This window comes from Uranotaenia lowii, chromosome 2 (genome assembly GCF_029784155.1).
Source record: "Uranotaenia lowii strain MFRU-FL chromosome 2, ASM2978415v1, whole genome shotgun sequence".
NCBI classification, from domain to species: Eukaryota; Metazoa; Arthropoda; class Insecta; order Diptera; family Culicidae; genus Uranotaenia; species Uranotaenia lowii.
The window spans coordinates 211,989,749-212,004,814 of record NC_073692.1 but is presented as its reverse complement, the minus strand read 5'-3'; the positions used below and the strand labels follow the sequence as shown (position 1 = coordinate 212,004,814).

The following is a 15,066-nucleotide window of genomic DNA, read 5'->3' as shown; positions in this document are numbered from 1 at the left end:
AAGAATGCTATATCTGATCACAGACATCGAATTTTAATGTTTATAAACATTTGAAGTTTGTTTGAAACCACAGAATCCGGAATTATTCTAACCTAAGCTTACCAGATATTTTTCGGGTTTTTTTCCTCAATATCCGTCATTACCTGAATTATTCAATAAAAATCATGTAAAAAAAAACTAGAAAAACTGTTTTTTTTTTCTAAACACGTGAGTCAATTTGAAATCATAATTTGAGTTTCCAAAAATCGTTCATGTTAATTTTGATGGGATTTGCTCAAAAAATTGGGACGCAAAATACATAATTTTAATAAATGAAATCAAATTTTTGTTTGGTTTAGCAAATAATGTGAACAAAATCGAGTAACATTTGGACAATTTGGCAAGCTTAGTCTTATCTTATTGGAATTTTATATTCGGTACTAAATTTCAATCAATAAGTGGGATTTTTTTTTAATCTGTACTAGAATTGTGATTTGAAGATTTCGAGTTTTTAGTTTCAGTTCTGAGTCGAGATTGTTACTTTCGAATAATTACAGTCGTTCATCAAAATTTTATTAGGAATTTGAAATTTTGAGTTTAGAGAAAAACATTTCACTAAGCATTTTTGGACCCTCATGAGGGGAGGAGGGTGGTCCGATTTGGCTGTTTGCTAGTTCGTTACGATTTGATTCCTTTCCGGAGTCGAATTCTCCTCACGGTACTATGGGCAGCACCGAATTTTCTAGCTAAATCACGTTTCGACATATTGGAATTCCTCGTAATCGTCTTCAAAATCTTAAAACGCAGTTTCCGGCCAACAGTTCCACTCCAACGATTGGCTCGATGCTTCCGGTTCATCGTCAATGTTTCCTTATACCTCATAACGCGCCATACGGTATTTCTGGGCAATTTCAGCTGTTCAGCTAGCCTAAAAGCCTAGATTTTGTTACTACCTAAATACATTTTTTTTATAATTTATTATAGACATTTTACCACGGTTGTGGCTTTCGTGTCCTTAAAACTATATTTTTTATACAATTGTTTTACCATTTTTTTTTACCTGCATACATGTTTAGCGCTGGAATGAACTATTATGATAATAAATATGAAAAAACTTATTCCAGGACACGGAACGTATCGTCGGAGGTCACAATGCTGACCCGAACGAATGGCCCTGGGTAGCTGCACTGTTCAACAATGGGCGCCAATTTTGCGGTGGTTCTCTGATTGATTCCGTTCACATTTTAACGGCAGCACACTGCGTAGCACAGTAGGTTAAATTAATAAAAAAAATAATACGCAATACTTAGTTCATTTATCATTAACCGATCACTCGATGTGTTACTATCGTTTGCAGTATGAGTTCCTGGGACGTGGCCAGACTATCCGTCCGACTGGGAGATCACAACATTCGGTCCAACACCGAGGTACAGCATGTTGAGCGGCGCGTGAAGCGACTTGTTCGGCACAAGGGTTTCGATTCTCGGACTTTGGTAACGTACAACTTGTAAACAAATCTCATTTTTCAATGAAAATGTGAATTTTCTCGCTCAACGATTCGAAAATGGTGTTAAGTAACGATATTCTTTGTTTCAGTATAACGATGTAGCGGTGCTTACGATGGATCAACCGGTACAATTCACGCAATCAGTACGACCGATATGTCTCCCGGGAGCTGATGGTTCCCGCGGTTATAACGGATTGACGGCTACCGTTATTGGCTGGGGTAGCTTGCGTGAAAGTATGATTCACCATAAATTTTGCCCAATATGTTTTATTAATTCAAATTTTGTTTTTTTAGATGGACCACAGCCTGCTGTCCTTCAGGAAGTCAACCTTCCTATTTGGAGCAACGGAGAATGTGCTCGGAAGTACGGTGCCGCAGCACCCGGTGGCATCATCGAGACCATGTTGTGTGCGGGCCAAGCAGCAAAGGATTCTTGCAGTGTAAGTATAACTCAGAGATTCATGAGGGCGATCAATCTAGTTTGAGTGCATTACGACGAAGAACCATAGTCCAAATCAAGCCTACTTGATCAGGGTTTTATGTCTTGCTTAGTATCACATTTTGAAACATTTTAATCGATTCACCTGCTGCTTTTGAAACGTTTCTTTTGATCTTTAACGACTTGGTTTAACGATGTTGACTTCAAAGTCTCAAGACCTGTTTTAGAGTTTTCAGTGAAGTCATCGAAATCCAGGGCAAACCTAGGTCTTCCTTTTTTTACAAGCTGGAAATTTAACTTCAAACCATAACAGCCGGGTGTATTTTGCTGTCGTGAGTGGATTAAACCCATTGCACTTGTTTATACCTTGTACATCCACCCTTTTCCTTTATTTTTCTTCGCCAAATTTAGAGTAGTACAGAAAGATCATAGCTGAGTACGTGAGACCTTCTAAGCCTCACCACATGTATGAGTCCAGATTAGGGTTATACCGCGTCCTAAGATCGCGTTGCTTTTGATTAGTTGTGTCATACGAGGTCCAAGATCTTCCTTTAGCTTGTTAAGTAAGGTTGACTATCTCTATCTTTCCGTTCATCCTTCGTCGATAATATAACGCCATGAAAGTTCGTCGCGACGCATTTCATTCACAATATTCTCAGCGTTCAAGGTTAGAAGTTGCCTACGTTTTGACCTGGGGTAGATAAAGACTGCATGTTCTGCCTATACCTCCGTATCTACGCATTTCCCGAAAGGAAACGCGTCAGGTCAAAGGTTGACCTTTTCATAATTACGATTTACCCAGTATGAAAGCCGCGGGATTAGCCCATATTAGTCCATCTTACGTCGTTCGATGCGTCCTATTGATCCTGCCACTTGTGCATTGACGCTGCTCATTGAGCTCGTTGACCCTCTAACTGCTCTTGCTACGTAACACTCTTTATTCTCTGCCAAAATGATGTTGATGGGAATCATGCCCGCGATGAATCCTGCCCACGATTCTCGGTCTACTATCAATAAATTCTGTATTTTTGCATGTTGGTTATCCACCGTGGGTGCACGGATTCAACTTTAATTTTCTTATTTTATTTATTTTTTTGTTATTTTGCTAAAATGAAACTTGGTGACCTTTTTTTCTGGTCGTCACTAAGAATTTTCGTTTATGCGTATACAATCGCTATAATCATCAATCGTCCGTAGAAATCCTGAAAATCCGCAGTCGTAGAAGCTTCAAAGAGTAAACACCGGGCTCGTTCGACGATAGACCTGTTGACTCGCTCCGCCAAGCCGTTTTGTTCCGGGGTGTAATCGGTGGTTGTTTGGTGTTAGATGTCGTTCCAAAAAGCTTTAGAAACCTCGATTTATGTACTCCTTCCTATTGTCCGTTCGAATGGTCTTGATCTTGCAACCCTGTTGTCTTTCGGCCGTACTGTGGAAGGACTGGAACGCTTGTAGCACCTCGGACTCGGACTTCGTCGCCAAAAAATAGACGAAGATCTTCCTGGATTTATCGTCCACAAACGTGATGTAGTACCGATTCTTCCCAATCGAAGGTTCCTCCATCGGTCCGCAAACGTCTGAATGGACCACCTCGAGCACCTCGTTCGCTCGTGGAGCGTCTTTGCTGAAAGGTAAACGGGTTTGTTTTCCAAGGGGACAAATCTTACACGCATCACCATCATCATCTTGAAATTGGACTCCGGATACCAGACCATTTCGGGGTTGCTTCAGACTTCTTATATGTAAGTGACCCATTCGGCTGTGCCAAATCGATTGAGTTCCACCGGACGAGCAAGCCAAAGATTGATGGGACTTCTGACCATCGAACTTCAATAATCCATTCACCTTCGTTCTGTTTTCCAAGATGACCTTGTTTCCGTTCTCGACAATTTGGCTAACGGACAGTAAGTTTGTCGAGAGACCCGGAGTGAACTGGACATTTCGAACTTTGATTTCACCTGGGTTGAGTCGTGACTTCAGCTTCGCATCTCCGATGGACACAACATCCATCGCTTCTTGATTGGTAGCAACCACTGTACAACTGCCTCGGCGCCGATTCTCGAGCAGATTTTCGTCGTTGGTTAAATGGGATGTGGCCCCTGAGTCGAAGTACCACTCACCATTTCGAGCTTGATCCATCGTCGACAGCACCGTGCAAAACGCGTTGTCCTTTCTGACTCCTTTCCGGCTCCTCTTCGGGCAATTCCTGGCAATGTGTCCGACCTTCGAACACGCATGGCATCTCGGACCCTTCGGCTTTTCGTTGTGAGACTTCGATTCATGATGACTTCTCTGTTGGGTTTGAGAATTGTGTTGGACCTTCCGGTAGTTTTTGGTAACGAGTGCAGAACCTACCGTCGGATCCTCGCATTCTTGAAGCAGCTTGGTTTTGATGAGATCGCCTTTGATCTCGATGCCGGAATTTGAAATCGCCATTACCATCGGGCGGTACTCGGAGGGCAGGCCAGCAATGCTCCAACCCATTCGTCGCTGACGTCGAATCCGATGCCACTCAGTTGGTGGGACGTTGACATGATTCGATTAACGTACTCGGCCATCGAACCACAGTTCTCAAGCTTCGTGTTGATCAGGTTTCTGAGCAAACCAACCGTGCGTTCCGTGCCGAAGTCTTCAGACGCTCTCTCCAGATTCTACCAAACCTCATGTGCAGTTTCGGCTTCCTGGACGTGCATATAATTAATCGGATCCAAAAGCAGGATTATCTTCGCCTTTGCCTTGCGATCTTTTCTAGGATCAATCGTTGGGCTCGCACCGGTAGCAGTTACGGTCGCCTTCACTCCATCCCACAGCTCCTTCAATTCCAGGTATGTACGCACGGCAAACTTCCAACTGGACCAGTTGTCGCGCCCTGTTCGCATTTGGATTCCGGGTAGACTTGAGATTGAAGCGCTCGGACCGTCAACGACGCCGCCAGAACTTCCAACTGCAGAAAACATTACGGTTCTTCAAATCTTCCTGACTGGGCCCATAACCTCTTGAAGTCTGGGGTTCCGCAGAGTGAATGAAAACACGTCTTGGAAGATTGAAGTTATATTTGCAAATGATTGAAAAAAAACTTATGAGTAATGACATTGGAGTACCTCGATTGCTGTAATTAGTTTCACCTGAGATCACTCCAACAATCTACAATGTTGAAAATAAGTCGTGATTTGGCACTTACAGCATAGCCTCTAGGCCTCTCCGAAATGGCATCAAACGTGCAGCGAAAACGCTCATTCTCCTGCTTGCAAACGGTCATCAATAAACCGTACAATATCACACGCGCATGGGTGGCTCTGAACAGAGCCGGTTGACTCCCACGCTTCGACGGCGGGATGATGAGGATTGTCGACCACCTGAGCGAAGTTTGCTCTACTACGACAATTCCTGGTCAGCTTGCGGGTTCTGCTCACGGACTCGGTCACTGTCCGGTTTGCCGGAACAAAGAGAAGAAGAAAAGAGCCCTGTGGCGATTTTGGTATCAGAACCGTGGCCAACTTGATTTTCTTCGTGTTGCTCACCCTTTTCACTAGGGGCTCTTTTTAGGTTTCCTTTTCTTTTTTCGAGTACTTTTATTTGCCTCGTGATGGGCGTATCTGGTGGGAGCAAACGAATAAAATTAGGATTCGTTTGAATGTTGGACTCACAGACTTTGCAGTACTATTTTTTCCGTACCCCTCTTGTATGCGGACCGTCCTTTTGCTACCGTGTGGTTGGCCTTTCTGGAGAAAAAGGGAACTTGTTCCGTTTTCTTTTTCGAACCGATTTTAATTTTCGACTAACCGATCTACTTCACTTAACCGGCTCGCCAGAATCTAGTATGGAGATATCACCTGGAAACCGCGTTGAAGCACTTTTTTTCCTAAATCAATCGTACCAGGTAGCGCATGCAGGGACTCGAACGTTCCACCAATTTCTTCTTCTGGGCGTTGGACGCATCAAACGGGAATATTACCGATGAGAATTCGTTTGTTCCGGGAATTAAATTCCTTCGCGGATCGTCCGGCTTAATTCACTCGGGTTAAACAGGATTACCGACACTTTTTCACGGCACACGAATAAAACGCCACTTGCGTGTGCGATGGTCAGCAAAAGAAGAACGCGCCAAGCGGAAGCGTGTCGTCGTGTGGTTGCTGTTGTGTTTTCTTGAAATTGTTCTCGTATTGCGTAACTTTCTTCCTTCTGACAACAGCGGGTATTCAGGTCGACTTACACTTTTGGTGCACGGAGCATAATTTGCACTGAGTTTATTTTTTTTGTTTAATAGTATTTTCATGTACTTATTTAATCTTTTTACATGTTAATCCGAATTGGTTCATAATACTGGACCAAGTTTCAAAAAATCCGCTACAATCTTGACATTTTTTTTTTCTTTTCAGGGAGACTCCGGTGGACCCTTGATGATCAACGATGGCAGATGGACTCAGGTTGGCGTCGTGTCCTGGGGCATCGGTTGTGGAAAAGGACAATATCCAGGAGTGTACACAAGGGTTACTTCATTCATGGCTTGGATTACGAAGAACACGAAAGATCAGTAACCACATCGAACACAAATAAAAACTGCTTTTACTTGCTGCCATTATAATATTCTTTCAAAAGGGGGTATACGAAACAATTGTGACAATAAAAACGAGGTTGAAAGAGCCTCGATTACTGTGTACCAAAGTCAGCTTATTTCATACGAAACAACTGCCAGAACATGGAAATTTCGAAAAATATGAAAGAAACATATCACACACTGTAGATTACAGTAAAACATTATGCGCTCCACGTTTTTTATTTAATTTATCTTTCACTGATAGGGCGGCACACACTTCAAAACCTTTTTTCCGTTCATTTTACTTCCTTCTTATGAAATGTATGACCCTAACTAGCAGTTTTATTCTTTCTTACGGATTTCAGTCACTCCTTTGACAAATAACGGATCCTTAATATTGTTCTCCTGTAATAAAGCTAACGACAATATCTTAGAAAGTATGTAGTCAGAATGAATTCATTAGGTAGAAAATTTGAATCACATAAAATATTTTAGTTTCATTAACGTGTAAACTAGTTTGGTTGATAAACACTTGAAAAAGTAAAAATAAAAAAGTTTGAAAAAAAAAATTTTAACTAATCAGAATCAAAAAGCTTTATAAGTTGTTAATGAAATAGCATAAGCCGCCACAAATATTGAAACAAAATTCAAAATTTCAAAAATTATAAAACTGATACCATTTTTGTTCAACAAAAGTGTCTCCCTGTACAAATAAGAATTTCATGATGGTACAGTTAATGAACAACCATAAGTAATGAAACAATTACGCAATTTTAAAAAGTTTTAAAAATGAAACTGAATGAGTTAGGTAATAAGATTAACAAAATTCGTTGTTTCTTATACCTTACTCAAATATTATAAATTTTAAGTATGTGCATGGCCTGTGAAAAACTCGCGACAAATTTCTGTTTTTTATATATCAATATTTGTGTCAGCATATGCCAGTTTCTATTAAATTTTAACGTAAAAAGCGGTGCGTTTAAACAGAAAACTTTGCCACTAATACTTGTGTGATACACGTTAGAAAATATTGATGAATATTCAAAGATTAAGAGTGCGTGTTCCAGCCAAAAAACGTTAAACAAGACTCTTGCAAATTGTTGGTTCGAACTCAGGAGTACAGCAGAAATCTTGAATAGAAAGAAAATGCGAAAACCAATTCAAGAATACTGATGAATTTGGCTGATTTTATAAACATTATATCACGTCAAGACTCGAAAGTAGTAGTTAAAAAGAATCTCAAATTTTTATGAATGCGATTTCCTGAATGCAATACTCAGATTAATATTTCGTTAGAATCTAAGCTGTATTCTTCCTTTTCTTTTCGTTAGTGAGAATCGAAACTTTGTGTACATCTCTATAGAATTATGTGGTGGTTGTTTGATGGTCGATTAATTGCGCACTTTATGTCAGCTTGGAGTAGGATGGAGGTGAAAACTTCTTCCGTAAGAATTTCAGAATGTACAACGGCAAGCAGGATACCAGTGTTATAACCAGGACCTTCCAGAGGAATTCCCAGGACCAGATGAACTCCCAATCTGTTTTTTTTTTCAAAGAGAATCAATAAGGAATCAAAATGCTTAACTATTATCTGCATAGCTTACCAAAGTATTCGTGCAAAACTGCCAATGAAATAATATACAACACTAAGCTGAACAGCTCTGCTAGCACCATTAATCTAGAAAGAAAATTGTAAAATGGAGTTTGAATATGATATTAATTAGATCATCCAATTTTTTGCTACTCACTTATGCCATGTTCTGATAGTCAGCGCTACCATAATCAATTCAGTTAAAATGAGCGCCGAAAAGCTGATCGCAACTATATGAATGAATTCATCCTCAAACAGAATCAATGCGCCGTACATTATTACACCACCTGAAAGTGTGAGATGCGTTTTAAAAATGAATAAAAAATGGATACCGTCGAATTTACCTTGGTAGATACTGATCAGTACCCACATGAAGAAGGTCTTGTAACTCAAGCTTCTTCCTTTGGATAGTTCTTTATACAACTCTGGGTAAGTCAAGGCTATGTTCGAGCTAATGTCCTGGTCCAGAACTAGCGAGAACACAGGAAACATTGTATACAAGGTAGCATAGCCTACCATGAGGAATCCCTGATACAAGGCCACGGAAGAGAGATAAAACACCGCAGAGAAAACGGCTTGCATGGTTGAAATAATCAAACCTCGATGGATCACAAACTGAGATAGTGCAGCAGATCGTTTGTACGATCGACGACCATGCACGATCAACAGCTTGGCAATGTGTGAAAATTGAGGTATACTAAAATCACCAGCCAAGGATGCCTGTTTACCCTCTCGACCTTCGATACCTATTCCTGCATCAGCCTGCTGAATCATACTGACATCGTTTCCTCCATCCCCGACTGCACATGTACGCTTGTCGGAATACTTCTGAATCAGAGATACTACTTGGGCTTTTTGTGTCGGACTACAACGGCAGCACACTACAGCCGGGCATGCAATGGCCAATTCCATAAACTCTGGCTGATAGTATTGAAGGCAAACTTCCAAGCTCTCGCCAGAAACAACCAGTGCACAATCTTGCTTTCTTCTGAATTGATTTAGTTCTTGATGGGCGTCTGTTCGGGTGAGAACGCTTTTCAGTACATGGATGTTCTGATTTCTTCCAACCAAATGTGAACTTTTGGCGATACACGTGGCCGTCTCCAGCTTGTCTCCAGTCAACATCCAAATTTTGATTCCAGCATTCCTCAACAGTTCTAAAGTGGGTCTCACGCGATCTTGGAGGCGATCTTCAACTCCAGTCAAACAAAGCAGTTCTAACTCACGTTCCAAGCTTTCAATCACAGCAGAAACTTTAGTTGCCCGATCTGTAACGCTCACCTTGGCTGCGTTATAACGAGTTTCAAAGTCATTGTACTGATCTTCCGTAAGAACCTTCTTGGCCACCACCAATGTACGTAAACCCTCTCGAGCCATATTACCGCTTTCCTCGGCCAACCAATCATTGTACTGAACGATACCCGACATCACAACGTCCGCGCCCTTTAGGTAGAACGTTATTTCTCCGGTACTCGTGTCCTTCACGATAATGCCCATCCGCTTGTTTTCGCTGGTAAACGGAAACGTTTGCAGTATTTGGTACTTCATGATGCCACCGGCGAGCGAATTCAACGATGTAACACTTCCCGAGCTCGACGGGGAATTGAGATCGGTCTTCGAGTTGACCGAGAGATTCGTAACCGTCGTGTTGATCGAGGCGTTTTCATTCATTGAACTGCGCTGTGATTCCTTCTCACGGACCTGAAAGTTGAGAAATGGAAATAGAAATTTATTGCCTAATTTGCAAAGTATGGTAATGCAGATTGGTGAAATAAAAAAATTGTTTATCTAGTTTCCACAATACAGGGAAAAAATTTCAAAGTAAAATCAAGTTCCAACAATAAGCATACCTGTAGAGTAATATGGTTCAGGTCTCGGTTGATCAGCGTTAAGCCAACAGATTCGGTCCACTTAACGAGAGCAATTTCGTCTGGACTAGAAGCCTGATAAGTTTTTTCTGGTAACTTGGAGGATTCCTGAGCTTCCACCGAGATAGATCTAGAAGGTGAATTTCGTCTGTCTGAATTGATTCCATTTCCAGCGTTACCGCTGTCATAAACAGGTGTTACATTGTGACAAAGAGCTAATGCCTTCACTGATTCCCAAATGCGCCAACCATCGGGCTTTCTGAGTCGAGGTTGAAATTCAGATGATTTTCCCGGCGAAGCATCGCCCTGAACCGTAATACTGTTGTAAACTGAGAAGATAGCAGCTGACACCATTGGGAAGGTGTCCCTTCCGTAAGCAGCCGTGCCAACGTGAATCTTTTTGAAAACCATTTCGTTCTGGGTTAGAGTTCCAGTCTTATCTGTCAACAGGTAAGATATTCTGCCGAGTTCTTCCGGGATGGTTGTCGAGCGAACGACAGTGCCTTGAATTTCTTCATCGTTTTGCATTTGCCAGGAATAAAATGCCTTGCCCATGTCTAGATTCACCCTCAAACTGATTGGAATGATGTAGGAGAACAGGAGTATAAACCGGAACATATATCGGTACCACGGACCGTTGAATCCCTTCAGACACATCATAGCAAACGAGAGTCCAATTACGGCACAGAACAGAACCTTTGTAAGACCATTGATTTCAAGATCCAGAAGTCCTACTTTAGATCTTGGTTGGGAATTATTCATAACACTTCGGGTTTCTGGACCAGTGTAAATAACGATTCCAACCGCAGTTCCTGATGCAACAACTGTATTAGCCCATAGCGTATTTTCTACGTTGAGACCCTCGTCTTCGGATCCTTCAAGCTGAAAGTTTATCAATGTTGTAAAAAGGCTACCACAAACTATACATTGATGCGTTACCTTTGAATAAGTTCCGATAAACGTGTGGATGTCACGCTGCGGCTTCTCTACGTACAGTGAGGCACCCACATTAAAAAGATCACCATGAGCATTCAATTTTTGCGTAGCGGGTACAGCTAACCGGAGCTTCCAATCAGTTTCACCTGAAAAAAAAATTAAAGATAAGTAAATATGATCAAATTTAAATGATGTCCTATTTTACCATCCAACATATCCGTTCGGACAAACACAGCTCCACTTTTGTCACTGGTTCGTAGCAGTATCAAATCGGCCGGTACTCGTTCATCTTTTTCTACCATAACGATATCGCCGACCTTCAATTTTGAGGATGGAACCAACTCCGGGGGTTTGTCAGCACTCACAAAGCGCTTGTACTTTTGCGAATTGACTTCTCGGTCTCGCTTATGCCGCCGCAGATCATCGATTGCTTCACGAGAAATCGTTACCGCCAGTACAAATCCCAACGGTCCCCAGTAAGTGTACAGATAACCGATCCGAATGTCCGGAATAAATTGACTGACAGCCATGATCAGGAAGTACAGATTCAGGAAGAATCTGAACTGCTCAAAGAGGACCAATGGCAGAAAGGTGAACAGATTGTACTTCTGGTTGCGCACTTCATTGGCCGGAAACTTTTCAGTCGTCGGGCGCCCGATGAGGACCGTACGTGGCTTGAGTTCTTTGGAAGCGCACCATTTTCGCCAGGCCCAGCACCAGCAGCTATCCAAAAAATACAAATGTTTAACCAAATAATTTTATTTACTTTATATCCAATTGTGTTTCGATCAACGCAAACAAGTGGAAATTCAATCGAGACCAAATAAAATAGACAAGATTGAACTCAACCCATTGTTAGTACACTCGCATTAACACATTATCTAACTAAAGGCGTTCTCAAACGGACCATCCACACGATAGCCTTGGCACAGTGAAATACCCTCCAATATTCCGACACACAACCGGATAAAAGATACTTTCCACGCGGAATGTACCCGTGAAAATCGATATGCATTTCGCATGCATTTATTTATAGGTCATCGACGTCATGCTTCCCATATCAAGCGTTTCGCGTCAAAACTACAAAAATTGGAATGCAGATTTTCATGTTTGAAAGATTTTCAGGAAATGGATACACACATTTTTATGCAATTATAAACATTCGGAAAACAATTTCAAATAAAAGATACTCCAATCAACTCTTCATCAATCCAGCCCCAAACGCCATCATTGATTCGTCATCGTGTGCTAAAATTTTACCTCAGCCAGAGTCGCCTTTTGCGATTCTTCTCGATGAGTGGAATCGTTTCCTTGGTGAAGACCGCCGGGTTCGATGGATTTGGCTGCTGCTGGACGACGTCCTCCATCGTGCGGATTACCTGTAGCTCATGAATTTTGGCTGATTTTTGTCCTCCGAGAGGCCCAGCAGCGAAACAATGATATCCACCTAACTGGAATAAACACTCGCGAATCTCTATGTGGTTCTTATACGTTGCACCCGTTCCGTGGGGATTGTCAGTGGCAATACTGACGTTTTCTCACAGCAGAGCCGAGAAAAAAAGAAAATCACATCACTTTTGCTGAGCGAAGCTATTCGACAACACAACAAATGGTGATGACACATCGAAGCTGTGGGTAGAAGCATACAAGCACAGTTATGTTGCTGGGCAGGTAAACAAAAAACATAAAACTGGCCGTGCGGGTGGTGGGCGCAATTTGTACACGCTGAAACTCGAGATCCTTATTTTGAAACTTGGGTAACCTACTCTGCACATTATCAATTTTAATAACCCCATTTTATGTAAATGAATGGGCTAGTCGAACCTATTCGAACTGATAACAGTAAAAATTAATCCACGAGACATAGCATATGAAACGACAGGCTCAGGACACGATAAAGAAAAGGGACAAATATGGAATTTTAGTAGTTCTAATCATATTTATCGTTCGAGACGAATGGCCTCGAAAAGTTATCTGAAAAAGTTAAATAATTTGCCTTGAATGAAAAAAAAAATCCGTCTAAGGCGAGACTTTTTGAAGATTCTTACTCGTAGGCGCTTTAATTACTTTAACATCTGAGGACTTTTCGGTCGTTGCTCACAATGTTTTTTCATTCACAGATTTCAGAATCAGAATTCCGATAATATTTCAGATTTCAGGTTAAAATGTCGAACTTTAGATTCAGATATTAGCTCTCAGGTTCAGATTGATATTTTAAAGTTTAGATTTAGATTTTAGATTCAGATGTCAGATTAAAATTTACGCTTTGTGATATCTGATTTCAGGATAAGGTTTAATATTTAAATTCAAATTTCAAAATCAGATTTCGGATTCACATTCCAGATAAAGATTTGTGATTAAAATTTCAGATTCAACTTTTAGATTCACATTTAATGAAATCTGAATCTGAAATCTCAGTATATTTAAATTAGTGTTTTATAGTTTCAGATTTCAAATTCAGATTTTAGGATCATACTTCATATAGGAATTAAGAGAGGTACAGATTTCAAATCTCGGTTTCTTACTCAGATTTTAGTTACAATTTTCAGATGCATATTTCAGAGTTGATATGTACTGGATTCAGATTTCATAATCATATTTCAACTTTTGCATTTAAATTCAAAATTGAGATTGCAGATCTACAATATTAATTTTAGATTAAATAATTTGAAATGAAAAAAAATATTAAATCCTGAACACATGTTTGAATTTCCAAATCTTACTTCCGATTTTAGCAATATAATTACAGATTAAAAGTAATAGGTACAAAAAGTCTATGGTGCTGATAGCCGCTTCTCATTCTTGCTTTCAAGACCACCACTGAAAAATGAGAATGTCTAATCAGAAAATTAATTGATAATGAGATCATACTAGCATCTTGCTTTTAGTCACATACAATAGGTACCTCCTATTCTAGAAACTGAAATTTTGTTTGTGCTTTTAGAGGAATGATGATCGAAACGCAAATCTCCTTACTTAAATAATAAAAAAAAAACTTACCAACACAAATTTTTCAAAAAATTCCCCAGCTTGAATGGTTGTCTTCTTCGATTGCGATAGGAACGCCCACCGTATGTTACCCTGCCGGAATGTCGTCGATTGCCCGACGGATTGTTATTGCTGATCAGTAGTTCTTGCTCGGAATCACTTATTTCGAAATCGCGTAGTTCCACATTCATCCCTCAGACCACGGAACCGTTTCCGATCAAGGTCACTCCCCGTCGTTCCTGCTGGTTGATGTTTTCTACGTTGTTCCAAGTTCGTTTTTTTCTTTTGGTTTTTGTTGGAATCTCTCTACTAGAATTTTTCACTTTTTGCACTACCACTCAATGTAGTCCAGCTTCCGAACGGATGCGGAAGGGGACCTTTTTAGGAAGCATTTTTCTTGAAAATACCTGATAACAGAAGCCGCTTTAAGACTAATCACTTTGAGATAACAAATTCTAAAGATTTGTGTACGTTTGACTTGCTTATCACTGATTCAGCTGATAAAAATTTGTAATCGCAATAGTTGTTTTTGACATTTCTTACGCACACTTGCTGAGCGTGTGCAGATGAGACGGGACAATAGAGTATTTCCTGAGACAGATTGTGGTAGGGTAGCTTTTTGTTTTTGTTTTGAAAAAAATTAAAACCTGCTGCTCGCCATTTTGAACTTGGGAGATTAACACTGTTCAATGAATTCTTCAAAAGAAACTTATGTTTCAAATTAAATATTTTAATTTATTTACCTATTCTATTCTATTTTTGTTTATTTATAGAGGATTTTAACCATCTCGGTCATGCTTCCTCTTAATTTATTTACCGTTTTTATGAAGAATAAACAAATAGTCTACAATAAATCACGGTTACTTCGAACGTGGGCATATAGTCTTCATTACTGTTTCATAATTTGGATGCGATTTATGCAGCTCCAAAACAAAAAACAAAGGATTGATACGGTACTTTAGCAACTGAATCGGAAAGAAGCTTATTAAAATGAATAAAATAACAGCAAAATCTTTAAAAACTGCTATAAACTGTGCTGATAATCGTGAGTATAATGAAGCTTAAATTTGTTTTTGTTAATAATATCTATTTCGTTCAACCCTCAGTCAGTACATTGAGTGTTTATGCTGCAAATTTGAGCTCCGAACATTTGGAACGGTACAAAAAGAAAATAGAGATTATTAATAACATGGATCCGTACCTTATACAAATAACAAACAGTGT

The 15,066-nt window shown here is 40.2% G+C and overlaps 2 protein-coding genes across 3 annotated transcripts in view; one reads left to right on the top strand and one right to left on the bottom strand.

The window, feature by feature from the left end:
• Positions 1 to 6,571, top strand: part of LOC129745301 (serine protease 44) — a 50,515-nt gene extending 43,944 nt beyond the window's left edge. Inside the window, exons 3-7 of the mRNA XM_055738288.1 lie at positions 1,104 to 1,249; positions 1,337 to 1,472; positions 1,576 to 1,720; positions 1,781 to 1,926; positions 6,302 to 6,571. Of these exons, the coding sequence (XP_055594263.1) occupies positions 1,104 to 1,249; positions 1,337 to 1,472; positions 1,576 to 1,720; positions 1,781 to 1,926; positions 6,302 to 6,460 (732 nt within the window). The 3' untranslated portion in view covers positions 6,461 to 6,571. The remainder of the gene's footprint in view (positions 1 to 1,103; positions 1,250 to 1,336; positions 1,473 to 1,575; positions 1,721 to 1,780; positions 1,927 to 6,301) is intronic.
• A 96-nt stretch (positions 6,572 to 6,667) lies between these two features.
• On the bottom strand, positions 6,668 to 14,357 carry LOC129745300 (probable phospholipid-transporting ATPase IIA). 2 transcript variants are annotated; one of them, XM_055738286.1, is made up of 8 exons: positions 13,855 to 14,357; positions 11,060 to 11,577; positions 10,858 to 11,000; positions 9,901 to 10,800; positions 8,395 to 9,751; positions 8,208 to 8,337; positions 8,064 to 8,137; positions 6,668 to 7,997 (listed from the first exon to the last, which is right to left on the bottom strand). In XM_055738286.1, the coding sequence occupies exons 1-8, from the start codon at positions 14,031 to 14,033 to the stop codon at positions 7,864 to 7,866; spliced, it is 3,435 nt and encodes a 1,144-aa protein (XP_055594261.1). In that variant the 5' UTR covers positions 14,034 to 14,357; the 3' UTR covers positions 6,668 to 7,863. The 2 variants fall into 2 exon arrangements, with proteins under 2 accessions (XP_055594261.1, XP_055594262.1); XM_055738287.1 differs by lacking the exon at positions 13,855 to 14,357 and adding an exon at positions 12,115 to 12,463.
• Positions 14,358 to 15,066: the final 709 nt, after the last annotated feature.